At 44.8% G+C, this 25,508-nt stretch overlaps 2 protein-coding genes across 26 annotated transcripts in view; both read right to left on the bottom strand.

Annotated features, from left to right (window-relative positions):
- ttn.1 (titin, tandem duplicate 1) overlaps nucleotides 1–25,508 on the bottom strand; it is a 188,754-nt gene that overhangs the window by 146,681 nt on the left and 16,565 nt on the right. For 21 of the 25 annotated variants that reach the window (XM_083921679.1, XM_083921699.1, XM_083921701.1 and 18 more), the window contains 33 exons: nucleotides 24,849–24,991; nucleotides 24,571–24,716; nucleotides 23,522–23,749; nucleotides 23,136–23,377; nucleotides 22,824–23,056; nucleotides 22,573–22,737; nucleotides 22,321–22,489; nucleotides 20,355–22,051; nucleotides 19,984–20,262; nucleotides 19,576–19,842; nucleotides 18,612–18,884; nucleotides 18,260–18,523; nucleotides 17,468–17,728; nucleotides 17,087–17,347; nucleotides 16,436–16,699; nucleotides 16,083–16,343; nucleotides 15,494–15,754; nucleotides 15,129–15,389; nucleotides 14,374–14,515; nucleotides 14,100–14,268; nucleotides 13,590–13,821; nucleotides 13,200–13,484; nucleotides 12,776–12,895; nucleotides 12,423–12,611; nucleotides 8,546–8,596; nucleotides 3,286–3,564; nucleotides 2,465–3,031; nucleotides 1,950–2,231; nucleotides 1,584–1,862; nucleotides 1,203–1,484; nucleotides 829–1,107; nucleotides 448–735; nucleotides 66–344 (listed from right to left, as the gene is read on the bottom strand). In XM_083921679.1, the coding sequence (XP_083777805.1) occupies nucleotides 66–344; nucleotides 448–735; nucleotides 829–1,107; nucleotides 1,203–1,484; nucleotides 1,584–1,862; nucleotides 1,950–2,231; nucleotides 2,465–3,031; nucleotides 3,286–3,564; nucleotides 8,546–8,596; nucleotides 12,423–12,611; nucleotides 12,776–12,895; nucleotides 13,200–13,484; nucleotides 13,590–13,821; nucleotides 14,100–14,268; nucleotides 14,374–14,515; nucleotides 15,129–15,389; nucleotides 15,494–15,754; nucleotides 16,083–16,343; nucleotides 16,436–16,699; nucleotides 17,087–17,347; nucleotides 17,468–17,728; nucleotides 18,260–18,523; nucleotides 18,612–18,884; nucleotides 19,576–19,842; nucleotides 19,984–20,262; nucleotides 20,355–22,051; nucleotides 22,321–22,489; nucleotides 22,573–22,737; nucleotides 22,824–23,056; nucleotides 23,136–23,377; nucleotides 23,522–23,749; nucleotides 24,571–24,716; nucleotides 24,849–24,991 (9,398 nt within the window). Of the gene's footprint in view, nucleotides 1–65; nucleotides 345–447; nucleotides 736–828; nucleotides 1,108–1,202; nucleotides 1,485–1,583; nucleotides 1,863–1,949; nucleotides 2,232–2,464; nucleotides 3,032–3,285; nucleotides 3,565–8,545; nucleotides 8,597–9,029; nucleotides 9,052–12,422; nucleotides 12,612–12,775; nucleotides 12,896–13,199; nucleotides 13,485–13,589; nucleotides 13,822–14,099; nucleotides 14,269–14,373; nucleotides 14,516–15,128; nucleotides 15,390–15,493; nucleotides 15,755–16,082; nucleotides 16,344–16,435; nucleotides 16,700–17,086; nucleotides 17,348–17,467; nucleotides 17,729–18,259; nucleotides 18,524–18,611; nucleotides 18,885–19,575; nucleotides 19,843–19,983; nucleotides 20,263–20,354; nucleotides 22,052–22,320; nucleotides 22,490–22,572; nucleotides 22,738–22,823; nucleotides 23,057–23,135; nucleotides 23,378–23,521; nucleotides 23,750–24,570; nucleotides 24,717–24,848; nucleotides 24,992–25,508 lie in introns of those variants that run through there. The other 4 variants (XM_083921691.1, XM_083921692.1, XM_083921693.1 and 1 more) reach the window with 3 other exon arrangements.
- Nucleotides 9,140–10,179, bottom strand: LOC310953011 (myosin light chain kinase, smooth muscle-like; the record flags this gene model as incomplete). Its single annotated transcript, XM_083921903.1, has 3 exons — nucleotides 9,140–9,189; nucleotides 9,288–9,497; nucleotides 9,792–10,179. The coding sequence occupies 3 exons, from the start codon at nucleotides 10,177–10,179 to the stop codon at nucleotides 9,140–9,142; spliced, it is 648 nt and encodes a 215-aa protein (XP_083778029.1).

Raw genomic sequence — 25,508 nt, 5'->3', positions numbered from 1 at the left:
GAGGTTAAGTAGAGGAAACCACACTTCAGCATATCACCTTTTTAAAAGAAAGAATGAAACGGCACCTTTTACAAAGAGGACTGCAGTGCAGTCCACCTTCCCAGCATCATTAGATACTTGGCATGTGTATTTAGCCGAGTCACTGGGTTTCACAGAGTGAAGCTCCAAAGAGCTTGAAGAGGCATCTTTCTTTATGAAACACTTTGCTCCAGTGAAAATCTCTTTCTCCTCTCTGAACCATTTCACAACCAGAGGAGCTGATCCTGTAAAGGTTGATTTTATCACAACATTTGATCCCGGTGAAGCGTCCTGGGATTCAGGTGTCACCGTGAAGGTGGGAGGCTCTGGAATTATTTGGGAAGAAAAAGAGCACACATGTTCACAGCCTATCAATACCTTCTGATCATGTGTAATGTCTGCCTGTTTATGTAATTCAACTCCTCTGACCTTTGACGGACAAAGTACCACTGGTCTCTTTTTCTCCGGCATCGTTAGAGGCCAGGCATTTATAAACTCCACCATCGCTTTGCTCCAGGTCAGTTATCGTCACAGAGGCTTTCATCTCACTGAATACAAGCTTATATTTGCCATTGCTGTGGATCTCTTTATCGTCTTTGTACCAAGAAACAACAATCGGTTGAGATCCAGCAACTCTGCACTCCAAGGTAACAGTACTACCAATTCTTCCATCCACTTTCTTTAGTGATTTGGTGAAGGACGGTGGAACCGCACGATCTGTGTAAGGAAATATATCATATAACACATAACTATCACTAAGGGCCAGATCTCTAAGTTGTTATTAAAGTTGTATTCTTGGCTAAAACTAACCTATAACAGTGACTGAGCAGGTGCACTGGTCTTTTCCAACTTTATTGGACACCTCCATCTTGTACTCTGAAGTGTCGCCTTTATCTGCTGTGAGAATCTTTAAGATGGCAGTGTTCTCCTTCACCGTCATCTTATATTTACGGCCACTGATCATCTCCTTGCCCTCTTTAAACCATTTCACTTTGAGGTCTGGGCTTCCGGAAATTGTGCACTCCAATGTGGCTGAATCTCCCGCGGTCACACTGATGGACGCTGCTTTCTCTAAGATCCTAGCAGGTTCTATAATACAAAATTAATTAAATAATTTATATATCATTTATGTTATACTCTTTGTACTTTGTAAATACTTCTTATAAATAGGAATCTGTTCTAACCTTGAATTGTTAAGACAGCTTCACATTTCTGCTGTCCCGCCTCATTTTCGGCAAGGCAAGTGTATTTGCCGCCGTGCTTTATCTCAACGGATGAGAAGGAAATGCTAGTGACGTTGTTCTCAAATGTCATTTTGACATTTGGATCATCATCTCTTAGCAGCACATCGTCTTTCATCCATTTGACAGTGATGGGAGCTGAGCCTTTAAGGGTTCCCTGTAGCTTCACTGTATTTCCCAACACTGCTGTAGCACTCTCAAACCTCTTTGAGAACATAGGTGGATCTGAAATAACAGTGGTCGTAATAATGATATAAACAGCAGCCAAGGGGTGTACAGTCAGTATTTAAGTTGTTGGGTCCTGTATTTCTTTACATAACTAACCTTTCTGTTTAGCCAATGACATTGAGGTGACTGTTCCAACTTCATTTGATACGACACATTCATATTCGCCAGCATCAGCGCTCTCAAATGAGTGGATCTCCAGAGAGGTCAGGGATCCCTGTGACACTATTTTGTACTTCTTATCTGCTGACAGGCGTTTTTTATTCTTTTTCCAGGCCACCTCGAATGGTGAGGAGCCTGCAATCTCACACTCCAATACAGCTACAGATCCTCTGACCGCCTCTAAGGAGTGTAACTCTTTTCTGAAAGATGGCGGCTCTAAAGGGGAACAAATAGTTCTGTTAGATAGGTTCTTGTTCTGACTGAAGTCTTGGTTCTTTAGTAAAATAGCCTAAGTCTACACACCTTTCACTGTTACTTTTGTGCTGCAGCTTTCGCACCCAGACTCATTGAGAACCTCACAGGTGTAGTTCCCACTGTCACTCAACATGACATCCTTTATCTCAAAAGTTGTGACACCATCCTTCAGGCTGATACCATATCTGCCACCAGCAGACAACTGGCTGTTATTCAAGAACCAGGCAGTGTGAAGTTCAGGTGATCCTTTGACCGTGCACTGGAGACGTGCAGTGCTGCCTTGCTTCCAAACTGTGGTGGCTTCGAGCCTCTTTACAAAGACTGGCGGCTCTGGAGAGGTGCGTGGTTAGAAAGAGCCAATATGAAGTCAAAGAAGTCATTTTAAAACAAAAACCCAGCATTGAAAGAGAAAAGATTTAAGCTTTGAAAAATTGGCAGCTGAAGCTGCACTTTTACCTGAATAGGACACCACAAAATGCAATCGTGTTAATTTTTCAGTACTGCAGATTTGCAACAGCTTCAAATGCTGCAGTAGCCATGAAAACGTACTAGAAAGCTCTTACCTTGTACTTTCACCGAGGTGGAGCAAGTTGCACTCCCAGCTTCGTTTGTCACGGTGCACACATAATTTCCACAATCTTTCAGTGTGGTCTTTAGGATATCAAGAGTAACTGTCTTATCCTCAAAAGACAGTTTACAGTCTGGAGACTGATGGACTTTTCTACCATCTCGGGTCCATGTGACAGTTACTCCAGTGTCCTCATCCACCTGACACTCCAGGTGCAGAGGAGCTCCAACCACAGCAGCAACTGAACCCAGGGGCTTTACAAAGTTGGGCTTTTCAATAACACGCAGCTCCGTGCTGCACTCAGTTGTCCCAACATTATTAGACACATTGCACACATAAAGCCCTGAGTCAGCTGGCTCAAGTTTGGTTATCTCAAGAGTGTGCTTATTCTTGTCACAAGACGTTTGGTAGTGTGTAGGCACTTTGGGTAAGGCCTGGTTGTCTTTGAGCCAGACAACATTCAGTGGAGCAGATCCTGTTATTACACACTGTATCATTGCCCTCTTTCCAACATACACAGTCTGAGGGTCAGGTTTAGTTATAAAGTCAGGGGGGGATTGCTCTATAAGAATTAAGAAAAACAGAAACACATTAGTAGTTATATGTTAAACCCTGTTAATTTACCTTTTTTACCTTTTACTTTAACCAAAACGAGCCGGTTAGGCAAAAAAAGAGAAAGAAAGATTAAAGAAATATTTATAATTACACGACAAAAGATGATAACTCATCAACAGCTCTAGATTCAATGTTCTTTCAAAACAAACAACAGCTCCAAACCCAACCAGCGAATAGGAAGGAAACATGCATGGCTCTTACCTGTCACATTGAGTGAAGCAGAACATTCGTCACCACCGTGCTGATTGGACGCCTTGCAGGTGTATTCACCACTATCGTCCTTGTTTGGGCTCAGAAGCTCCAGAGAGGAAGTCCTGAAGCGACTGATAATCCTGTACTTATCACCCTCTTTGATGGGGTGTCCATCTTTGAACCACTTGAAGCTCACATTTGGAGCATCCTCAGTTTCACATTCAAACTTGGCAGCGTTGCCAATGTTGATCTCCAAGGGGGCAATTCTGTGCCTGAACACAGGTTTCACTGCGTTTTGGGAAAGAAAGAAATAAAAAGAGAAAGATTATGAACAGAATTTGGTGAAATTGAAGCAAAAAGGAATGTTTCTACTGGAAGCGGGGATGTAGTGAACCTGGGATGGAAAGTGACACACACAGTTATCCTGTTGTGACTGTGGAGGAGAAAAAAGGTATGAATGCGGGTTGAAGATGTGATGAAAGGAATTCAGTGATAAGAAAAGGAGAGAAAGCATGCAAAGAGGAACGGACCACGCATGAGGACTTATGGAGTTTTAAAGTCAAAGGTGATTTCTTGAAAGGACAAAGGAATTGATATGGGGGTGATGTGCATTTGTAGGAATGGATGAGCTTGAAGGAAAAGAGAGGATGTCACTACTGTCTGGTGAAAACCTCAAACATCCAAATTTTGATAGGAAAATACCTAAAGAATCCTTAAGAGACTGTGTATTACCAGTTCAGTCTTTAAAGGTTTCCATGGGCATTCAACTCATGAATACTGTCCCCAGTTAATTCAAGTGTTGAATCATGATTGAGGTTTGCAGACAGTGATGTTAGTTGATGATGATATAAAATAATTGTCCATCATCAAACCTCTTGAGACCACAGTGAGTCTTGAAGATGTTGTAGTCCTGCCAGCTTCATTCTCAGCCTCACAGACATATTCTCCTTGATGCTTCTCCTTGACCACTTTGTTGATAACCAATGTGTATGTGTCGTGGTCTTTGGAACACTTGAACTCTTTGCCAGATTTCAACAATTGCCCATTGAAAAACCAGTTAACTTTGGTGACGTATTTTATAGTGGCAGTCAAAATTGCCATGCCATTTTCCTCAGCGCGAACTTCTTCCAGAGTATCAACGACCACGGGATAATCTACCCGACTGTCCGAGGACTCACTTATCATGATTGCCTCTGAAAGATACTCCTCTCTGGTTTCTCCATGGACAGAAATGTCCAGACATTGTTCAACAGGAATCTGACCCACTGGCACTGTGGTGGTCACTTCAGCAGCGGTGGACTTGACTGTCTTCCTGCTCACCTGCCTAGACTCATGGATCTCAGTCCGACTTTCAACTGTTGTGCTTTGAAAGGAAGCCCTGGCTTCAGTTTTGATAGCTGCAGACTGAGATACAGCAGGAGGAAACCCTACTGCACTCTCTGCCACCATCATGGTGTCCACCACAGATGACAACATCTCTTTGGAGGGCGCTGAGCTGACCAGCGCTTTCTGAGGCATGTCAATCTGCATGGTGCCAGGTTGCTCTAATGTAAGGCTTTGCTGCTCCTGGAAAACCATAGCATGCAGAGCTATCTGGAGTTCAGACCTGAGGTCAGCTGTCTGAGGGTATTCACCTTCAAAAGACAGAGTGAACTCCATGGGGGCACCTGGTGTTGTGATCAGGTATGTATATGCGGCCCGTTTAGGCTCTCTCTGAACCTTCACCTCCTGTACCTTCACTGCCTCTAACCCTCCTATGACATCAGCTAGTAGCACCGGCTGATCACTGGCCACAGCAGACTGAAGAGCGTCCCTGAGCTGACGTCGTATATTCAAACTTGACGGTTTGGGAATCTGAATAACAAAGTGGAGTTCTTTAGGTAGGGTCAGAGTGTCCTGAGACTCATGAACAAACAGCACTCCTTTAGGCTGCGTCATGATGCTGACAGTCGAACCCTCAGATTTATGTATCTCACTTGACTTCTCTCCCATAATAACCTGCTTTTCTTCAAGCAACACCGACTGTCGGACCGACTGGCCCTCCTGGATCTGGACTGCAAAGTCCTGCTCAGCGGCTTCTAAGATATTACAGCCTTCAGTGGCAACTGCCTTCTCCTCTATATAAACTGATTTCTTGGGTATCTTAGGCTCAGTTTTCATCTCAGACTTGAATTTCTCATCAGTTTTAATGCTATTAGTGTGACCTTCCTCGAGACTGTGAGTGTCTGTGACATTCAAAGAATGCATGATGTTCCAGTAGTCCTCTTTCTGGACCAGTGCTCGCTGCTGCTTTACATCAGTAACAAAAGGCATCTCCTTTGGAAGCTGCAGAGGCTGGGAGCAGACTGTGAGGATGCTCGGAGGCCTGGGCTCAGTTCTAAGCTTTGACTCAAACCCAGTCACCGACATATCAAGATCTTTGTGATAATCTGCTGTAATCTCCCTTCTCTCTTCTGAGGTAGCTGCATGACTTCTAGCCTTTTCCTGTTTCTGCGTTGCCATCTGCTGATCCGGTTTAGTGATGGAAAGTATTCCTTCCTTTGGTAAAACTGATAAAGAATGAATTGACTGTAAATATTTTGTTGGCGGTAACTCTTTCTTTAGCTGAATGGACATTGCATCAGTCCTTGCTGAGAACTCTGGAGTTACCTCGCAAACCATAGTTCTTTGATCCTCTTGAGTCACTGAATGCAACAAAGTTGGACTCTTCCTTGCTTCTGCCTGCTCTGTAGAGGGCTTTTCGCTGCTGAACCTACCTTCAGACTGTAAAACATCCTGATCACTGAAAACCTGCAGATTCAGGAGCCTTTCTCCTTCTTTCTGAGGCTGCACACAAACCGAAGATGCTATACCTGGCAGCTGTCCGGCCTGTTCACCTTGGAGTTCGTACTTCTCTTCAGTAGTTATAGCTAACTTACAGACCGTATCTTTGCATGGAGTGATACTCTCCTGCTCTGGTCTCTTCATTACAAATGTCTGCTCCTTGGATAAAGCCAATCTAGTTTCGCTCACTGGTGCTACCACTGGCTTAGATTGCTCTTTCTCAATCATGGGGTTAGTGGCTGCATCTAAAGCTGGCAGAGGCTCAGAGTGTCTTTCTTTGATTGACAGTTGCCCTGTGGACTGAGCCGAGTATAATATCTTAACCCCCTCTGTGACTCTGAAACTCCTCTCTTCCTCTGGCCTGTGGGTGACGCCTGAAGTCTCACCTAGGATGGACAGAGTGGACTCTACTTGGTGACTGCTAACAAGTTGCCTGGGTTCCTTCAAAGTCTTCACAATCTCTGGGGCTCTGGGTCCTGTCAAGACCTCGGCTCTCACTGTAGAGAGTGGGAGGACCTCTTCGGATGTGGCCGACATGAGTTTTGATGGCTGCTCTTTGGCTAACTCGAGTTCTACGATCTCAGGGCTGAGAATACGTTCAGAGTGCTCCTCAGTAATCTTTTGTCTCTCCTGGACTGAAGATAAGAAAGTCGCCATGTGAAGCTGTTTCATGGGAACAGCAGAGACCTGAGGTGGATGAGTGGGAGCCAAAGAAACTCTCTCCTCTATTTCATGAGACTGCAGCACTGCAGCCTGGTGGGTGAGCTGCTCCCGATGAAGGGTGGCAGCAGAGATATCGAGCTCCCTGAGGGTTCGCACCTCCTCGCTAGGAATAATCTGGCGGTCTTCAGTGCTAATGGTATAAATCATCTGATCAGACAGAGTTCTTTTCTGGTATAATCTAGATTCTGTGGTTTGTTCGGTCATGGATATTTTCAAACCTTTGGTTTTCTTAACTAACTTCTCTTCCTGAGCTTTTTCACTGAGCACCAGCAGCTCGGCGGTACAAGAGGCTTCCCCATATTGGTTGGAGGCCTTACAGGTGTAGATGCCGCTGTGCTCTTGATTCACACTCTTAATATTAATAAAGCCTGATCCATCCGGGTTTTTCACAATGATGCAGAACCCACTAGGCTGGATGTGTAAGGTGCCTATAAGCCACTGAATCTCAGGGAGGGGATCTCCGGTCACGATGTACCTGAAGAAAGCCTGCCCTCCCTCCGACAACTGAAGAGATTCTATAGTTTTTGTGAACTCTGGGGGTTTGCCAGTTGGTACAAATGTTCTCTTGTTGACCTTTTCCTCCTTTTCTGGCTCCTTCACCTGAACATGCAAATAAGAAGTGCAAGTCGACTGGCCAAATCTATTGCTGACAGTACAGGAGTACTCTCCTTCAAACTCCCTTTCAACTTTGTTAATGATCAAGCTATACTCATCTCGCTCGTGAACGAACGTGTACACGGACGAAGTTGTTATGGTCTGCCCGTTGTGGAACCATTGAACAGCGGGCTTAGGGAAACCGGACACTGTGACGGTAAACTTAGCAGTTTCTCCAACAGTCACAGCTGCTGGAGAAAGTTCACTGAGGAAAACTGGTTTTTCTTTTTTCTTCTCCAAAGTGCTGGAGTAGCGTTTGGACTCCGGCTTAAGTTCAAGTGTTCTGGTTTTATCTGGTAACTTTAAGCCTGTGTAGTACGACTCCTGGGTTTCCTCTTCCACCGTGATGGTTGAGCTAGAGAAGGCTGAGTGGAATAATCACAGTTTAAAGTAAAATGAGACACACACTCCAACCAAAATACAATCAGCTGCACTGAAAACAGAATGAGTTTTGCATCTGAGGTGGTTTATATTTGACTGCAAGATAAATCAAACCACCATATTGTTTTGCCCGTTTGAGCCAATTTACGACAAACCGTATATTCTTTACATTACTTCTGCCCATTTTCCAAAGCCTCCATTAGCTTTTAAGATTTTGATAGGCAAAGCACAAAATCACGTCTGACATCAAAGACCATCTTCAAAGAGAAACAGGGTTCGAGTTTTACCCCCATATACTACTAGTCTTCTGACCACTCAGGGTTTCACGTTATACATTACTTGTCACATTCGCACACGCATTCATACAGTGATGGAAGAGGCTTCCTGCCCATCATCATATCTAATCATTCAAACTGCATTCTCACACAGGAAGGCATTTGGGGTTCAGTGACAAAGACACTTGCGGATCGAAGGAGCCAGGGATCGAACCACAGATCTTCCGAATGGATGCAGACCCGCTCTACCTCTGAACCGCAACTGTCCCATGTATATGTGACATACATTTTATCAAAAATGGTATATTGGAAAATGGCTTGCTGCAGCGTAAAGAGCAGGGCATTCAAAATAAATACCCTATCATCATGCATCATGGACAAAGACACCCCTGCTGACATGACACAATATTTACCTTTCATTTCCTCGTGGACCTGAGTCATAGGTTTCTGCTCCCCTGCAGTTACTGTAAAGACACAAACGTTTACAAATTAAAATCACTCTCAAAACTGAACATAAAGTCTCATATGGTGCAAGACTGTTAGAATCAGTGACAGGTCGTGCATCCATATTATCCGTGTGGTTCTTTTTTCTTTAAAATTGAATTCTTGCATGCTTCCTTTTGGTCTTTAGCGTGCAGCACCTGTGGTTTTTTGGAAAAAGCTCAGTGATATGAGTGTCCCTTTCGCTTTTTTACTCTTTCGGTGTTTTAGTCACTAAAGCAGGGCACAGAGGTCGGTGACCTCCCCTAAACGCAGTGGTTAAAACCTTGTTGAAGAAGTGGTGTCACCGTGTGAAGAAGTGTGCCTCTGTTGGCTGTGTAGGAAAGCAATGTGAATAAGTGGTGGGCCAGACAAAGCCCGAACGAGCAGAATGACCATAAGCATGCAGATGCCAACCTTTCATGACTTTGTTGCAAAGGTAAGAGCCCCCTTGTCCGGGTCCCACATTGTTAACATTTACACAGCACAGGGGGCCGTCATGTTTCAGAGAGTAAGGAACAGAATCCTCAAAATTCAACCGGTTGTAAAGCCAAATGACAAGTGGAGTAGGAATCTCCTTCATAACGCAATACAAGGAGCCGCTGTCTCTGTTTCTAGTCAGCAGCTCAGGGGGGAGCTTGATCAGGAACTCGGGGCAGCTGGAGAGGCGTTGACCTCGCTTGTCATGAGGCATGGCATCAGGGAAATACAGGTGGCTGATGAGGCTGTGAGGTCTCTGGGAAGATGGAGGCGTGGGTCCTGGCTTCTCCACCGCCTCCTGCTTGTCTTGGTCAGGGGGATCTCTAGTGGTGTCCCTGTCTGTTTGAGACACTTTACGCACAGAATCGGTAGGGATTGGGGTTTCTGCTTTGAGAGCTTCTTTAGCTGGGTGAGAATAAAGTTAGGGAGAGTAATTAGGGGTCAGAGTGTATAAGGCTATGACTTGAAACACTAAAGGGATTAGTAGGATGGATGGATGAGGTTAGCGAGGCGAAGCTGGAACAGCAGGAAGAGAATAAACTACACTATAGAGCGTGTTATTCTATTACATTCTAACGGGTTACAGGCTAAGAGGAAATATTAAATAATGAGAGGATGGGGAAAAGCAGGAGGAGCAGGTGGAGAGGTTGGATGGACCAGATAGGGAGACAGACTGATAAAAAAAGAAAGATTAACCACCTTCAACAGTGAGCTGGGCAGAGGAGCTGTTGTGGCCGTGTTGGTTGGTGGCAGTGCAACAGTAAACACCCTGGTCTGCCACACCAACACCCCGGATGACCAGGGACAACTGCCCCCCAATCTGAGAGCTCCTCACCCGCTCTGTGTCCGCCAGACTCTGGCCGTTATGATCCCACACCACCCCGGTGAAGGGCTGCCCGTTGAACGTGCAGCTGAACTCCGCCATCTCACCGCTTTTCACCTGGATGTCAGTCATTTCCATCAGCAGTTTGGGGCTGGCTGAGAGTTTGATATCAAAGCTGCTCTCAGAGCTCATTTCCGACGAGTTTACACTCTCCATCTGAAACTCAACCGTCCTCCAAGACACGGAGGAACTCTCAGAGAACATCTCAGAAAACTCAACACTGTGGGCTGTTTGTCCCACCAACAGAGAGCTGAAACTCTCTGTCTGAGCCTCCAGTGTCTGACTTAGCTTAGTCTCAGCTAGTGTGTCGAGCACTGGGGCTAAGGCTTTTTCATCTGGGCAGTAAGAAAGAGTAGAAGAATTAGGTCAACACATCACTCTGCCGACTTCTTCAGGTTACTTGTGTCACAGCTTGTTTGCCAAGAGTGCAGTTGGAGTGGAGCGTTGAGGTTCAGGTCAGGATCAGTGAGAGGGTGGACAGTGGCTGGTTTCCTCTGTCAATCATGCAAGCTTGACTGGAGCCAAAATAATTTCTTTTTTTAAAAAGAACAGCTATTGATTATGTCCGTGCTCGAGCATGAGAAACCCGCAAAGCTAGATTTCCAAAGTTGGACTTTGTTTCGACCATGCTGCATTCCTCTGAAATAAAGATTCATGTCTCAAGAGCAAAGACGTCCCTTATTCATGTAGGAAGAGGAGACAGTCATGCATCACGTAAGAGAAAGCTGCGCTCACAGCGCGGAAACCACAAAACAGAGGCAAACCCGCTACGGTAGCTACTAGCTAATTCTAAAAATATACAATTGACGTTAACTAACTCACATCATCCATAGCAAAGACTTTCTGAAAGCTGAGCTGCTCGTTGCACAAAGATCTTGTTGACATATTAACATGACAAATTTGTTTTTACAGTAGCATAAAACTAAAAGACTAAAACTAATTAAAGCCTAGCAAGCATTTTTTTGCATATCACTGACATTGTTCAGTGAGCTTGACCAGAGACTGTTGTGTTTGTCTTCTTAGCCAGAGTCAGATGAGAAGATCAATATCTGGTAAATTGGAAGTCCAACCGTATGTTTGTGTATTTTCTCTCTGGACTAAGCTAGGCTAGCCGTTTTCTCTACTTGCAGTGCATTGTGCTGAGCTAGGCTAAACAGCGTCAGTTAGATAATGTGAGCACGTCAACAACATGTATGTGGTTTGAGGGTGAAATTAATATTAACTTGCTAATGTTAGCATAGCTTGTCCCATCTGCTGATAATGACAAGTCTTTCATTACAGGCGGTTCCAACAGGAAAGGTTTTGTTTGATTATTGTGTCTGAAAATGACATTTGCATTTCATTTTCTCACTTTTGAAGCAACTAGCAGTTTCTCCCTGCTTCTGGTCTTTGCTAAGCTAGGTTAAACATGTGCTATCTCTTTAAGATTAAACTGATATCTTCTCAAGTGACTCTTGATTTTCCAACAAGTTTCAGTGCACTTGATTGCTTGTTAGCTAGCAAGCTAAGGCGTCAGCTTGCTCAGGTTAGCCTGCTTGTTAACCAGGCTAACACATTTGAATTCATTAGCAACTAAGTGAATTTTCTAACTTTATTCAGTTTTACAGAGCTATAAGTTTCCCTCAGATTTAAGTCTTTATGCTAAGCTAGGCTACAGAGTCATCCTTATGTTCCCAGGGTCCTATGTCTCTTGATATAAACTAACATTATAAGAGTTTGGTAAGGTTGGCTTTGCGGTGCTTCAATTTCAAAAGTCAAGAAAAATTTTACCACAAAATTTAAGGGAATCATTGAATATAAACACACTGATACCCATTTTATCATCAAACTCTCTGATTTCTCAAAATGGCGTCATCTAAAATCTTTGTGCGACCAGCAGCAGGTGATCTCTGAACACACATGCTTGAAACCTTGCCACTTCCCCCTTATGACCCATGCATGCGGCCTTTTATTGGCTCAATAAAAGTAGGTTTTTTTTGTTGTTGTTGCGTCAATGCATGCTTCATTGGGTTTGACAAGTGAATGTGAAGCAATGCTTGCTGGCTTTAGCACTGGAGAGAAGAAGGAGCCTCTCTGGCACCTAAAAGCACATCTCTCATACTGTATACTGCACATACAGTATGTGCTGTAGTTACAGATATGGATGCTCTGATGGATCGAAAAGCCCTCAGCATTGTTATCAAATCAGTTTGATAATTTGCTGATAAGTTCTCCATAACTAGGAGAGAATTCAAGACTTTGTTTCTAAATAAAAACAAACTTTAAGAAGATTTTTCTTAAAGTGGATACCAACATGTCAGATGTTGAGAAAATCCGAGCATCCCTAGTTAAAAGCATGCAAACAGAGAAGCTCTTAGTTTGACTGTTGAAGCACGTGCCGTGCATACTGGTCTGATAGCAACAGTTTATCTGAATGTAGTTGCCATGTGAGCATCTGAATTACTCACCGTCGACATTCAAAGTCGCAGCACATGTGACCATTCCTGCCGAGTTTGTGGCAACACACGAGTACTCTCCTTCGTGGTTGTGGAGAATTCTGGTAATCTCCAACTGGCAGGTTTCACCAGAACGAGAGATCTGGAAGATGTCTGACTGTCTGATCTCTTTGTCACCACAGAACCAAGAAATCTGCAGATCTGGAGACAGAGTCAAGAACCATGTGTTTTATTGTGTTATTAAAGCAAGTAATACTATTATAATTGAACACTTATTATTGAATTCATATTTAACAAGTATCTGATGTACTGGACGGTAAAATGTGACAGTACAACAACCAGAGTAGGAGAGCAGTGGTCACTACCTTCCCCAGAGATGGTGCACTGGAACTGGGCACGGTGTCCCTCTGAGACCAGGATTTCCTGCATGGGAGCGATGAGGATCGGAGGGGACACGTGGGCCATGGATTCGACCACCTCAGGAACTGGAGACAGACAAGACGACAGAAACATAATCAATGAGAGTATCGTAATCGAGCAAGTTCATCACGTTTAAAGAGGGCTACAAAACACATTTTCAAGTTCCAGTTTTAGACTAAATAACTAATTTGATAATGATTAACTGTCTGGTGAGATCCAACTATGGAAACAAGTTAAATTAGAGTGTCATGCTTCCATCTTATGCATCACTGTGTTTGTGTTGTAAGCTATAAATAGTTTTATTTTTAATAAATCTGAGCGTCACAATCCTAATGAACACCTCGCCGTGATAACTGTAATAAAACGTACCTTCCACAGTGAGATTGGCGGAGCTTGTCGCCTCTCCGTAGTTGTTCTTGGCCTCGCAGCTGTAGACGGCAGCATCTTCAGGGAAGACTTCGAGCAGCAGCAGTGTGTGCTCGTCTCCGTCATGGAGGAACTTGCACTTGTAGCTGGTGGACAGGGCCTGGGAGTCTTTGTACCAGGTCACCTGAGGCGGAGGGAGTCCGCTCACCTGCACCGTGAAGCGAACAGTTCTACCCGACATCGCTGTCTGGGGATGCATCTCGCGTGCGATCTGAGGAGGCTCCGGCACTGAAGACAGAGAGCAGAAAGGGGTTAGTAAAAATGTCTCTCAATCTCTGAGAATATATGAAAGTTTGCAGAACTAATGTGAAAGCTGATCGACCAGTCTCTTACGTCTGACATGAAGGTTCATGGTGCTCCTATTTTTGCCGGCTACGAAGGTGTACTCCCCGGCGTCGCTCCTGTAGGTCTCAGAGATGGTGAGACGGTGCAGCTTCCTGATGGTGGCGTAGTTGAACCTCTCCTCCACCTTGAACTGGATTTCCACTCCATTCCTCAGCCAGTGGCCCTCCACTTCCTCCTCGCTCACCTCATACTCAAAGGTCGCTCTTTGTTTTTCAACAACCTGTGAAAACAGAGAAAATGGAGGTTGAATACCGAGAATTAGGATTCCAGTATTTTCCAGGAACTGGTGCCAAAATCTGCTCCTGTTTAGCTGGAAAATACCGACAGGAACCTGCCAGGACAATTCAGTAGACTTTAAAGAAAAACAGACAATTTGAAAACACATTATAGCTAATTAAGCTTAATTTTAAAGTCACAGGAAACCTTTTATCCTATGATTGATGCAAAGTTCAATGATGGAGGCAAAACATTCGTACGTAGATAACGATATGAACTCACAGTGATGTTCCTGCTAGCGGGCTCTGAGATTTTGATGTCCCGTCCCTGGACTCCCAGGTGTCCCTTGGACATGCTTGACCCGGCAACGGCAGTGTATTCTCCAGCATCGGACAGACGGACTGACGGCAGAACCAGACGATGCACGAATTTATCGGAGCTCATTTTATAACTGCAAGAAAAAGAAGAAGAAAGTCGATCAAGAAATGTTAATGATTCATTTGTTTTCTCAATGTTGGTATAATGTGTTTTAACAGCTGAATATGAACGACTGTACCTGTCGGACATCTCCAACTCCTGACCGTCCTTCATCCACATCACCTGGACGTTTGGTTCAGAGACTTCACATTCAAATGTTGCTCTCTTCTTCTCGGTGATCTTCAGGTCCTTCAGGTGTTTGGTGAATTCAACCACACGGGCTACAACAGGAAGGGAAAACAGGAAAATGCATCAAAAGGGGGGAAATCCCAAATAAATGACACTAAACTACTGGGTTTTTTAGCCTCTTCTGGGTAGTTTACTGTATGGGTCAATGCACAATGCTCTCATCAACCCACTTACAAACACATTTGACATTGCTTGCATACCAGATAGGTCCTTTGGGAGGTCTAAGGGTCTTGTAGGGGGTTCAAGCACTCCTTAATGATGTTAAGGGTTTATTGGAGAATCAGTTTATTGAAAGAGTTCTACAGACCATTGAAGAAACTCTAGGGGTCTTTTCGGTGGTTATAGTACCACAAGGAGGTTCTACAGCCATGTTAATTGATGTTGTGGTCGTTTTTGAGAAGGTACTAGTGGTCATTGGGGAAGTTCTTTGGGTAATAGTGGTTGTTGTACTCCCTCTATGTTGGGTTTGTTTGATAAAGCCACTGTATGGTACACTACCTGCCCACCACCAAACAGCACACAGGCACAGTTAATCATCAACTGCTGAAGAAAATGGAGCATCTAGCAGCTACTTTTATTAGTTGTTGGTAGAGACCAAACCAGAGCTCATAGGAAAAAAAATTGAATCCCAAAAATAAGTCTTACCCTCAACATAGAGCTTCGCTTTAGTGACTGCAGAGCCGGCCATGAAGGTGTACTCTGCGCTGTCTCCAAAGTGAACGTTCCTGAGGCTCAGAGTGTGAGTGAGCTGTTTGCAGCGAGCCTGGCATCTGTCCGTGGACTTGATCTCAACGCCGTTCTTCAGCCATTTGTAAGTGATTCCCTCAAAGTTGACGTTCAACTCGAACGTAATCGTGTCTTTCTCCTGAGCGTTCAGGTCCTGCAGCATTGTTGTGATGAGGATGGCTGGAAAATAATAACAAAATTGATGGTAAGTTTACTTAAAACTTTCAGACGCCTTATGGTATAGATGTTGCCATCAATGACAGGAGCTAAAGGGAAGAGCGTACGGGTAACGGTGAGTGTTGCAGAGACACGGTCGTTCCCGCAGACGAAGGTGTACTCAGCAGAGTCGTCCCTGCTGGTGTTCATGATCTTCAGCTGATGGAGTTTTCCCTGAACCACGATCCTGAACTTCTCGCTCATCTCGATCTCCACGCCGTCCTTCAGCCAGGTGGAGGGCACGTTGAAGTGAGAAACTTCACACTCGAACGTGGCCACCTGGGTCTCTGGGACCTTCACGCTCTTCAGGGGTTTGGTGACTCGCAGGGCTGAGGGGGGAAAATGTAAGAAGAATAAGTCTCAGCAAATTTCATCCAAATATGAACATACAGCTCTGTCAAGATGGCTGAAAGTGAGCTGTTAATATAAAGTTAATGTTTCAACTGCGTTACAATTTTAAGAATAGCGCAATATGGAAAAATACAGTATAGTCTCTCAAACTAAGCAGGAAGGCCTTAATACTGGTTGATTGGTTTCTAAATTATGTATTTTATGTGTTGTAAGTTTCACATACAGTATTTGGTATAATGGACTAAAATGAATGCAAGTATGTCGGCTTCAAACACTGCTAATGTGCTGTACTCTGCTAACACTTACACTCAACCATGAGGCGAGCGCTGCATTGGAGGTGGCCCACCACAATGGTGTACTCTCCCTCTTTGCTGTTGTCCACATTCTGGACAATCAGTTTGTGGTTCTTCTTCTCAGAGAGCATCCTGTAGTTCTCGTTGGGCTTCAGCTCCACTTTGTTGAACATCCATTTGACGGGGATGTCGTCCTCGGAGATGCCCACCTCAAATACGGCACTTGCGCCCAACAGTGATGTCACGTCTTTTGGCTTCTTGAGGATCTTGATGGCTATGAGGGGAAATATTTTTACAGTTTTACAATTTGTGATGTAACGGTTTTCTTTGGAACTGTACTTCTGGTTAAAATCAGGTGTCACTTACTCTCAACGTTCAGCCTGGCGTTTGCAGACAGCTTTCCCAGTTTGAAAGAGTAAACACATTCGTCTTGTGTGGTGCAGTTCTTGATTTTTAGGGTGTGGACTGTGCCTTCGATTGTGATTTCGTATTTATTGCTGGGCTGGATCTCAACGCCGTTCTTGATCCACTGCGCTCCCTTCACGTCCTGGTGGGTTAGCTCCAGGCTGAACACGGCTTCCTGAGTCTCGACCACATTCAGGTTCTTCAGGGTCTTCTTGATCTTCACAGCTGTGGAGATAAACATCGAGGTTAACCCAGGGTTTGGCCATTCATGTGTTTGTGGGAGCCTTAGGTCAGTTGCAGCAGATATTTGCCAGTAAATATTATTATCTCATCACAAGATTGAGGCTTACTTTATAAACTATCTGGAAGAAAAAAGTTACTCCTGCTCAAAAGAGTAGAAATACAACTTTAAGCGACTCCAATGTCTCACTTGAATGACGTATCTTGTTTGCAAGTAAGCTACTACATTGGGAAAAAAATTAAATTAATACATAGTTATATATAATAAAAATGCATAAAATACCTCAAACATATGTCCTTCAATGGTTCCCTCCTAAAACAATGTAAACATGTTCGGTATGTGTCTGTTGCCTTCATAAAACCTGGACCTACCCTCAACTTTCAGGTTGGCTGAAGTCTTGGAGGTGGCAACCTGGTAGGTGTACTCTCCGACATCGGTGGCTTTGGTGATCATGATGACGAGGCGTCTAACGGCACCGTTCACCTCGCTCACTGTGTTCTCGTTGAAGTTGACAGGACTGCCGTCTTTCAGCCACTGGCCCTCAGAGGAGGGGTTGGCTACTTCACACTCCAACACGGAGGTCTGGGAGTCGGCCACCACCATGTCATGCAGGGGCTTCTTGATAGCACCACCTAGTGACCGAAGACAGTTCCAGTCAGTTAATGCTTAGTCCAGTCAGCACTACACTGTGTTTACTTGCAAACCATCTTGAAGATTGCTGGATAATCTTATAAAAACGTAGTCCAGTTTACCTGATACGGTGAGTGAAGCACTGCACATCTTCTCCCCAGCGGCGAACATGTACTCGCCCTCTTCATCTTTCATTGCGTTCATGACAGTCAGGGTGTGGCGCTTGTTCTTGGACTCCATCTTGTACTTGGGGCCGGCTTTAAGCGGCTGCCTCTTGAAGGTCCAGAAGGCATCGACGCCTGGGTGAGAAACCTCGGCTTCAAATAGGACGTTCTCAGACTCGGCGCACTGCTTGTCCTTTATCGGTTTCACAATCTGGACAGCTGAGGGATAGAACACGGGTTAGGCCATTTAATTCATTATCAACCAGCTGTCTTTCATATTCCTGATGATTAACGTTAACGATCAAAAACATAATTTTTGTTTTGGGTCATTTAACATTGACCTCTCAACGGAAAATGTAATTATCAAAGTGTCCAGCAGATGGAAGTGTTTGAGTCAGAACAGCTGTGTCTGCAAGCAGCGGCAGCCCCTGCATACTAACTGTCCAGGCTAAGACAAAACAGTGTAGTCAGTATCGTTCTGTATGGTTTATGTTCATGTCTTGCATCAAAAAGTAATGAATGAATTCTGCAGTGTGACTGGTCAGGTTTAGGCCGACTGAAGAATGAAGAGTTTTTTGAGTAATTTCCGTCTGATTGTGGCATTATTTGATTTAAATTGTACCTAAAATAAACTTAAAGATGCATGATTCTGTCAATTTGCTCACCGAACTGAAAAAATAAACAAAATGTGTGTAAACCGTTAATCAACACGTGGTTAAACCTCGCTCAACCTTTCCTAGTACAACTTACTCTGAACAGAAAATCTGCAGCTGGTGTCAACTCGGCCAACCATCAGTTTGTATTGTCCTTCATCAGAGGCGTAGGTCCTGTTGAAGACCAGACGTTGCTTGGCTCCCTTTGCCACCATCTGGACACGGTCGCTGGGTGTCAGCAGTTTGTCATTGTGGTACCATTTAACTGAGCTGACGTCCTGAGCGGAGATCTTGGTCTCCAGGACAGCCTTGGTGCCCTCAACGGCAGTAGTGTCCTTCAGTGGGACCAAGACGCCAATTGCTGCAACACAAGATAAAATATTCTGTTTGTAACAATTTACTTTTGAAAATCCTTTAGAAGAAAACAACATCCAACTAATGTGTCTTACTCTGAATGACCAGCTTTGCAGAGGTGGAGATTGCATGATCGGGAACCTCAAAGGAGTACGTTCCATAGTCGTCCTTGTTGGTGTCTTCAATCAGTAGTTTGTGGATCTGTTTGTCGATAACAATGTGTACACGGTTGGAGGCTGTGACTGGCTTTCCGCTCTTCATCCAGTGTCCTTCAACATTCTCCTGAGAGAACTTGACCTCCAGCTGAGCGATGTCACCCTCGCAGATGATCAGGTCAGTCAGAGGCTGAGTCAGGGTCACTGGACGCACTGAAACATCAAGACAAACATGTTAGGTACTGGCTACAACCAGAGTAAAAGTCAGACCAGTGCCCCTTAGGGTGCACTCACACTGTCCTTCCGCACCGGGCCAAAACCGGTTTTTCAGCTAAAGCCTAGTGCGTCTGACCAGTGTGAGTGCACCCGCTCCGCGCATAACTGCGGACAGCTGGCCGTCCACGGCCCGCCTGAGAGAGGTGGGCTTTTGTAGAGCCGTTTGCACGTGTACGAGCGCGCGCATGTGTAGGAGCCCGAGCACGAGGCCTACGACGGCTCTGACGTAATTTATGGGACAAGTACCCTAAAGTCCGGGGCGCGGTGCGGAAGGACAGTGTGAGTGCGCCCTTAAAGGCTGCAGTATTCCTGACTCCCCAATACATTAAACATGATGATGATTTAGCTACTTTTACAGCTTTTAGATTATAAGGCACAAGGATTCAACCTCTGGGAAGCAAGCATGTTGTTGAATTTCAATTTTTTTTTTCCTTGCAAGTGGAAATTTTGGCACAAGATTAATCCGAGAGGAAATTTCAGAGGGATACAAAACCCATTAGGAGTCACCCTCTGGGGATCATGAACTTCAATATCAAATTTCACAGGAAACTAAATGGAAGTTGTCAAAATGTATTCACTGTAAGAAATGGACTGACAAGCTTTGACTTTTAGTCACTTCCGAACTCACATTTCATCTTCAGTGAGGCACTTGTCTTGAACTCGCCCACTTTGAACGTATATTTTCCCTGGTCCTCCTTCTTGACGTCTTTGACGGACAGGGTATGTCTTCCACGGCGGGAGGACATGACGTATTTACTGCTGGCAGAAAGCAGCTTTTCTCCAAAGAACCAGCTGCCTTCAGCGTCCTCACGGGTCACGACACACTCAAACTCTCCAGAGTACGTCTCAGGAACCTCTGTGCTCTCCAGCTGCTTCACGATCTCCAGTGGGGCTCCTGTTTATGACATAATACAGATGCTAAATCAAATGCTGTAATGATGGATGGAGACTTTTTAAACTGTGGCTGTGTTCTTTGTCCCTCATCCATAATGTTTAGATATTGCCCTCTTTGACCATAGCCAGTTGGCCAACCCACCTTCAACATTGAGCTTGGCAGTTGTCCTGACGTCATCGTCTACCACCATGCAGGTGAATTCTGCATCATCCCTCATGCCAATTATCAGCACAGACAAGAAGTGAACCTTTCTGTCAGAGTGCATCCTGTATTTGTCTCCGGTGAAGATCTCCACGTTATTCTTTAGCCATTTGACCTTGACGAAAGGCTCATTAGTTTCACACTCAAAGGTAGCCATGGTGTCCTTCTCTTTTGCGTTAACGTCCTCCAGCTTCTGTGTAAAGGTAATGACCTGCTTTCCTGTAGAAAATTACAATAAAACCTTTGTTATAAAAGACACAGTTCAAATGCAGAATTACATGTAAACCGGAGAAAGTCCAGAGTTCTGTTACCTTGCACCAGCAGGAAAGCATGGCCTGAAGTCTCTCCGGCAGTGTTCGTAGCTTTAACCATGATACTAGCAGAATCCTCGGTTCTGACATCTCTGATCACCAGTTCACACACATGATCTTCAGGCCAATACCAGTAAACACGCTCAGTCTTCTCCAGCTGAACGCCATTCTTGAACCACTGGCACTCAGGTTCTGGTCTGCCCACGACTCTGACTCTGAACTTGACTTCATCGCCCTGTGCGACTGTCTGGCTGGTAATACGCTCCAGGATCTTAGGAGCTTCCATGCTGGCTGAGAGCTTGACCCTCTCTGGTTTTAGAGGTTTAGCTGTAATCTTGCGACGCTCCTCCTCCTTCTTCTTCTCGGCCTCCTCCTTTGCCTTGGCACGGTGAAGCAGCTCCTCCTTTGTTTTCTTCAGCAGATCCTCGTAGGACTCATCCTTCTTACGTGACTTGAGCTCCACCGCAGTGATGGACTCGTAATAGCCTTCCTCTGTCCTGCGCTTGAACTTGCCCCTCAGCTCATCGGATTCCTCCGTGGACTTCTCGTGGACAATTCTTTGGGCCTTCTTCAGCTTGACCACTTCTTTCAGCTGAGTGTCATCTGCGGGTATCTCAGCCTTCACCACCTCAAATGATGTTTTTCCAGATTCGGGTGTGGCCTCAGCTGCCTTACCCTCTGGGGCACGGCGCAGATGAGTTCTGAAGTCCTCTTTCTGCGTAATCTCCAACTTCACGGTATGCTCGGCTGAGCCCAGGTTGTTGTCGGCCACCACTTTGACCTCTCCTGAATCATAGGATTTGATTCCAGTGATCTCCAAGTAGTAAATACCATCATAACGAAGTCTGTATCTCTTGCTTTTGCGGATAAGTTGCCCGTTGAGGTACCAGTTAACCTTGGGTGATGGATAACCGGTCACTCTGCAACGGAATCGTGCAATGTCGCCTTCCAGCACTCTGACTGGATCAGGGAGAAGGACAATCTCAGGTTTCATTTTCTCAGTTTCTTCATCAGCAGTCACTCCGTAGGGTCCTCCCTCATGAGCCATGCGCTCAATCTCCTCAATTCGGTGTACTCCCTTCCTGCCTTCAGGAAGCTGTGTTTCCTCAACAAGACCTTTCTCATCCTTGACGACCAGGGTGGCTGAGTTCTGGTCACAACCGTACTTGTTTGTCGCTCTGCAGGTGATGACGCCGCTGTCTCTAGCGTAAGCAACTTCATAGTCCAGACTGCAGTAGCCAAATTCATTGACCATGCGCAACCTGTTAGCGGCTTCCAGGGGTTTGCCGTCATGCAGCCACTCCACTACCATGGTGGGGTCACCGATAGGGGTCAGCCTGCACTCGAAATGAGCTGGACCAAAGCGCTTCATTCGGACAGAGGTCAGCTTCTTCTTGAACTGTGGTTTCTGTTGCTTCTCTTTGTCATAAAGGTCGCCCTCTTCCCACTGCTCTTGACCATATCGCAGGTGAAGGGGCTCCACCTCTGGAGGGGCAATCTCCTTGGCTTTGTAGGTTCCTTTGGGAATAATGAGCTTCCTCTCTGGTTCAGGCTCAACATAGTCGACCTCAACATTGACTCTGCAGCGAGTGGTGTCTCTGCCAGCCTTGTTAATGGCTGTAGCAGTGTACCAGGCGCTGTCTGTGCCTGCAGACGATGGGATCTGGAATTTGGCCTCTCCCCTTGTTCCTTCGACCCTGGAAGATGGATTTATCATGGATTTTTAAACTTTTGGGTTTTTACTGCAATAAATAATTGCACTTGTTCAGACAAATATTTTGTAAACGGCACGTGACTTGTCAGTTTTTAGGTCATCAAAATGAATATGAAATGACTTAATTAAATATGAAATCAAGGTTCAAAATATTGGATGAACAGATCCATCAAATAGGGATAACTCCAACGGTGCTGTGGGTTTACTGTCAACTTAGTTTGGGTGAGCTAATACAGCTAATTTAAAACATACCTGATGTTTGGGTGCTTGTGTGGGGTGATAATGTCACTGTTTTTCAGCCAGACAATGTCAGGCAGGGGATTTCCAATGGCTTTGACAGCCAGTTCAACCAATGTGCCCTGCTTCACACTGATGTTCCTCAGCTTCTCGATGAACTGGGGGCGCACCAAGGTTTCTTTAGCTGAAAAAAAAGTCAATAAATATTCATAAGTATCCTCTTCAAAACAGAGCTTAAAGAATGCAAAAAGTGAGCTGCAGCCTTACCATCAACATTGAGAGTGACGGAGATGGACGACCGCCCAGCTCTGTTCTGAGCGACGACTGTCCACTCTCCAGAGTCGTGTGGCATGGCGGGGACAATGATCAGAGACTGGGTACCATCCTCTTTAACCACTATCTTGTGGGTGTAGTCACTAACCACTTGTTGTCCTGAAAAGGCGATGTATGGATTTTGATTATGTCGACAAATCTTATTCAGGACCACCTTAATGAAGATTTATATATTATTTACTCACCATTGTGGAACCAGTAAGTGTCGGGCATTGGTCTGCCAACGACCTTCAAGTCGAATCTGGCAGTTTGCCCCTCAGAGCATTTACATGAGGAAGGTTTCATGACAAACACAGGCTTGTAGAGTCTTTCCAGCTGAGCCTCGTCTGTCTCGTCAAGCCGGCGCGCAGGAGAGCGTCCGGGAGAACGGCTGGGTGAACGTCCAGGTGAGCGGCTCAGAGAACGAGGAGATGTGGATCTGAGGAAGAAGCGTCATCGTTGATACCCAGGTGTCCACTGTTCTACACTTTCTCTAAGTCCTTTGAGAGAAACCTTACCTAATTCTCTGCATCGTTGGCTGTGGTGTGTATCGTTGAGGTGATGCAGCTCCTGATGGCTCAACGTAGAGCTTTCCAGAGCTGACAGAATTTCCTTTCATATTTGAAGCGAAGGCGGTGTACACGCCCTCATCTTCTGGCAGAACCACCGGCAAACGCAGGCTGGCTCGTCCATCCTGAAGAACTTCCATCTGGTAACGGTCGCTGGACCTGATACGCTGGCCATCTTTAAACCAAGCAATCTGGTGGAAAACAAATGTCATTGTAGACCACTTTGGATACAAATGTGATATTCCAATCACTATTTTAAAATGTTCATGTGAGCTTTTCATTTTAATCCAACAGGGAAAGGGGAAGGGAAACCCTATTTCTTAAACATTCAGTACCTTGGGAAGGGGCATTCCAGCCATCTTGCAGTGGAAAGTCGCACCCATTCCCTCCCTGATCCTGTAGTTTTTGACGGGAGTGTCAAAGGTGGGCTGCACGGCCTCATTGGGGGCAGCAGTAACCATCAACTCTCCGTCCTCTGTCACAATCTCTTTGTAGGTAATCTTCATAATGCGAATTTCAAACTCATGGATGATCCTCAGCTCAATGGCAGAAAGATGGAATTCCTGCAAATGAGATGGGAGGTTGCTTTGTGCTCGGGTACTCAAGAGTTCTTGACCATCAAATCATTGTTTCAACAGTGACTGTCAATCAAAATTCATTCAAGCAAGTTTGATGGTTATATACAAATATTGGAAAAACCCTAATAGCCAAGTAAACCTAAGAAGTGTTAGGGTTAAGAATGGAAAAAACATTGCAAATTATGGAAATACTTCTCATAATGGTGATATTTCCACTGTTGGTACACCTCAACCCACATTCTCATCACATAGAACTCATAGAACTTTGACTTTGTCCACTTTTTCCCAGTGTAGACTTCCCCTGATAATAACAGATATCCGAAAGGTTCTGGGAAGGTTGGAGTGCCAACTAAGGTCTGCAGACCCTCAGGGGCCACATAAGGCCCAGGATTACTACAGTATGTGTATGGTTTATGCACCACTAAATTACAAAATCAACTGAAATCAGTATTGACAAAAGCCCTCAAGGAGGTTCTGTTGTATCACCTAATCTTAAGGTCCCAAAGAAGGGCCCTGTGTCAGAAACTCAATATCTTAATTTCTCAAATTTATGTTGTATTCACCATCAGACCTATTCCTGTATAAATCTCTCAAATGTGTTTACTAGGAGTTGACTGGATGCATACACAATGCTAAGAGATGTAGTGGTGGAGGTAGGGCCTTTCAAGTTTATCTCACAGCCCCCTAGAAGGTTAGTCCGGCCATATAGATATGAAAAGTTCCAAGTTCCCCTGACATATTAACATCTTTCAAAACCTCTACGGCACAAGAGACCCGGCAATCGTGGTGGCTAATGATGCTCCTACCTGTCCAGAGATAATGGTGGTGGTCATCTGCTCTGTTGTCGTAACAACAACAGGGGGAACATCTCCCACTTTGGGCTCCTGCACCATGGCTGTCACTTCAGTTTTAAAGGTTGCTTCATATTTCTTCATGTAAAGTTCATATTCCTCTGTTAGCAAAACAAAACATTTAACGTTACATGAGTTCAGGCAACTTACTTCCTTGACTGAACACAACTTTTCCTTTTACTCTCCTGACACTTCAGCATGGCATGATATGGCATTAGCGTGCTTTTACATACCTTCCTCCAGCAGATTGGCAGAGGCTGAGACTTCTCCGAGCTGGTTCTTGACAAAGACAGAGTATTCTCCGGCGTCATCAGCGAAGGTCATGGAGATCTCCAGCTTGCATTCTCCAGTCTCCTTCTTGTAGGCGACTTTGTATCTGATGGACCGTGAAGTGGAAAGAGCAGGTTCAAGGCAATTCAATGATAGCCAGTGTCCCATAGAGGCTATAGTGTTCATTACAGGCACAGGCTGAATAAGCATTATTCAGATGATTTTTCTTTCCTTACAGTCTTGCCAGAAATGGAGCTAAAATGTTAAATGTAAAGTAATACCACAGCTTTAGTTGCCGTTCAAGCCCAAGAAATGTTAGGAAGAAGAAAGGGATTATGACAGTATAGGTTACAAGACTGATTGGGGATATTTCCACTGTTTAAATGTAACAGTTTGCACAATGGAAACCTTGATGACAGTATTTCCATTGAACTTTTTCCACTGTTTACCACATTCCCCACCTTTCCTTGGTGTTTTATTATTGAAAAAAAAAAACTGGGGACGATTTTGCCAGACACATCGTAAAGGTTTCCACCAGAGTTTTGAATTTAAATAATGTTCTGTGGGTTTGTAATAACTTTGTAATGACAGACCATGTTGGGTTCATAGTGGCTAATTTATAT

The sequence above is a fragment of the Echiichthys vipera genome (assembly GCF_963691815.1).
Source record: "Echiichthys vipera genome assembly, chromosome: 10".
Taxonomy (NCBI): domain Eukaryota; kingdom Metazoa; phylum Chordata; class Actinopteri; order Perciformes; family Trachinidae; genus Echiichthys; species Echiichthys vipera.
Note: the sequence above shows the minus strand (reverse complement) of the source record. Positions and strands in the feature narration are given on the sequence as shown.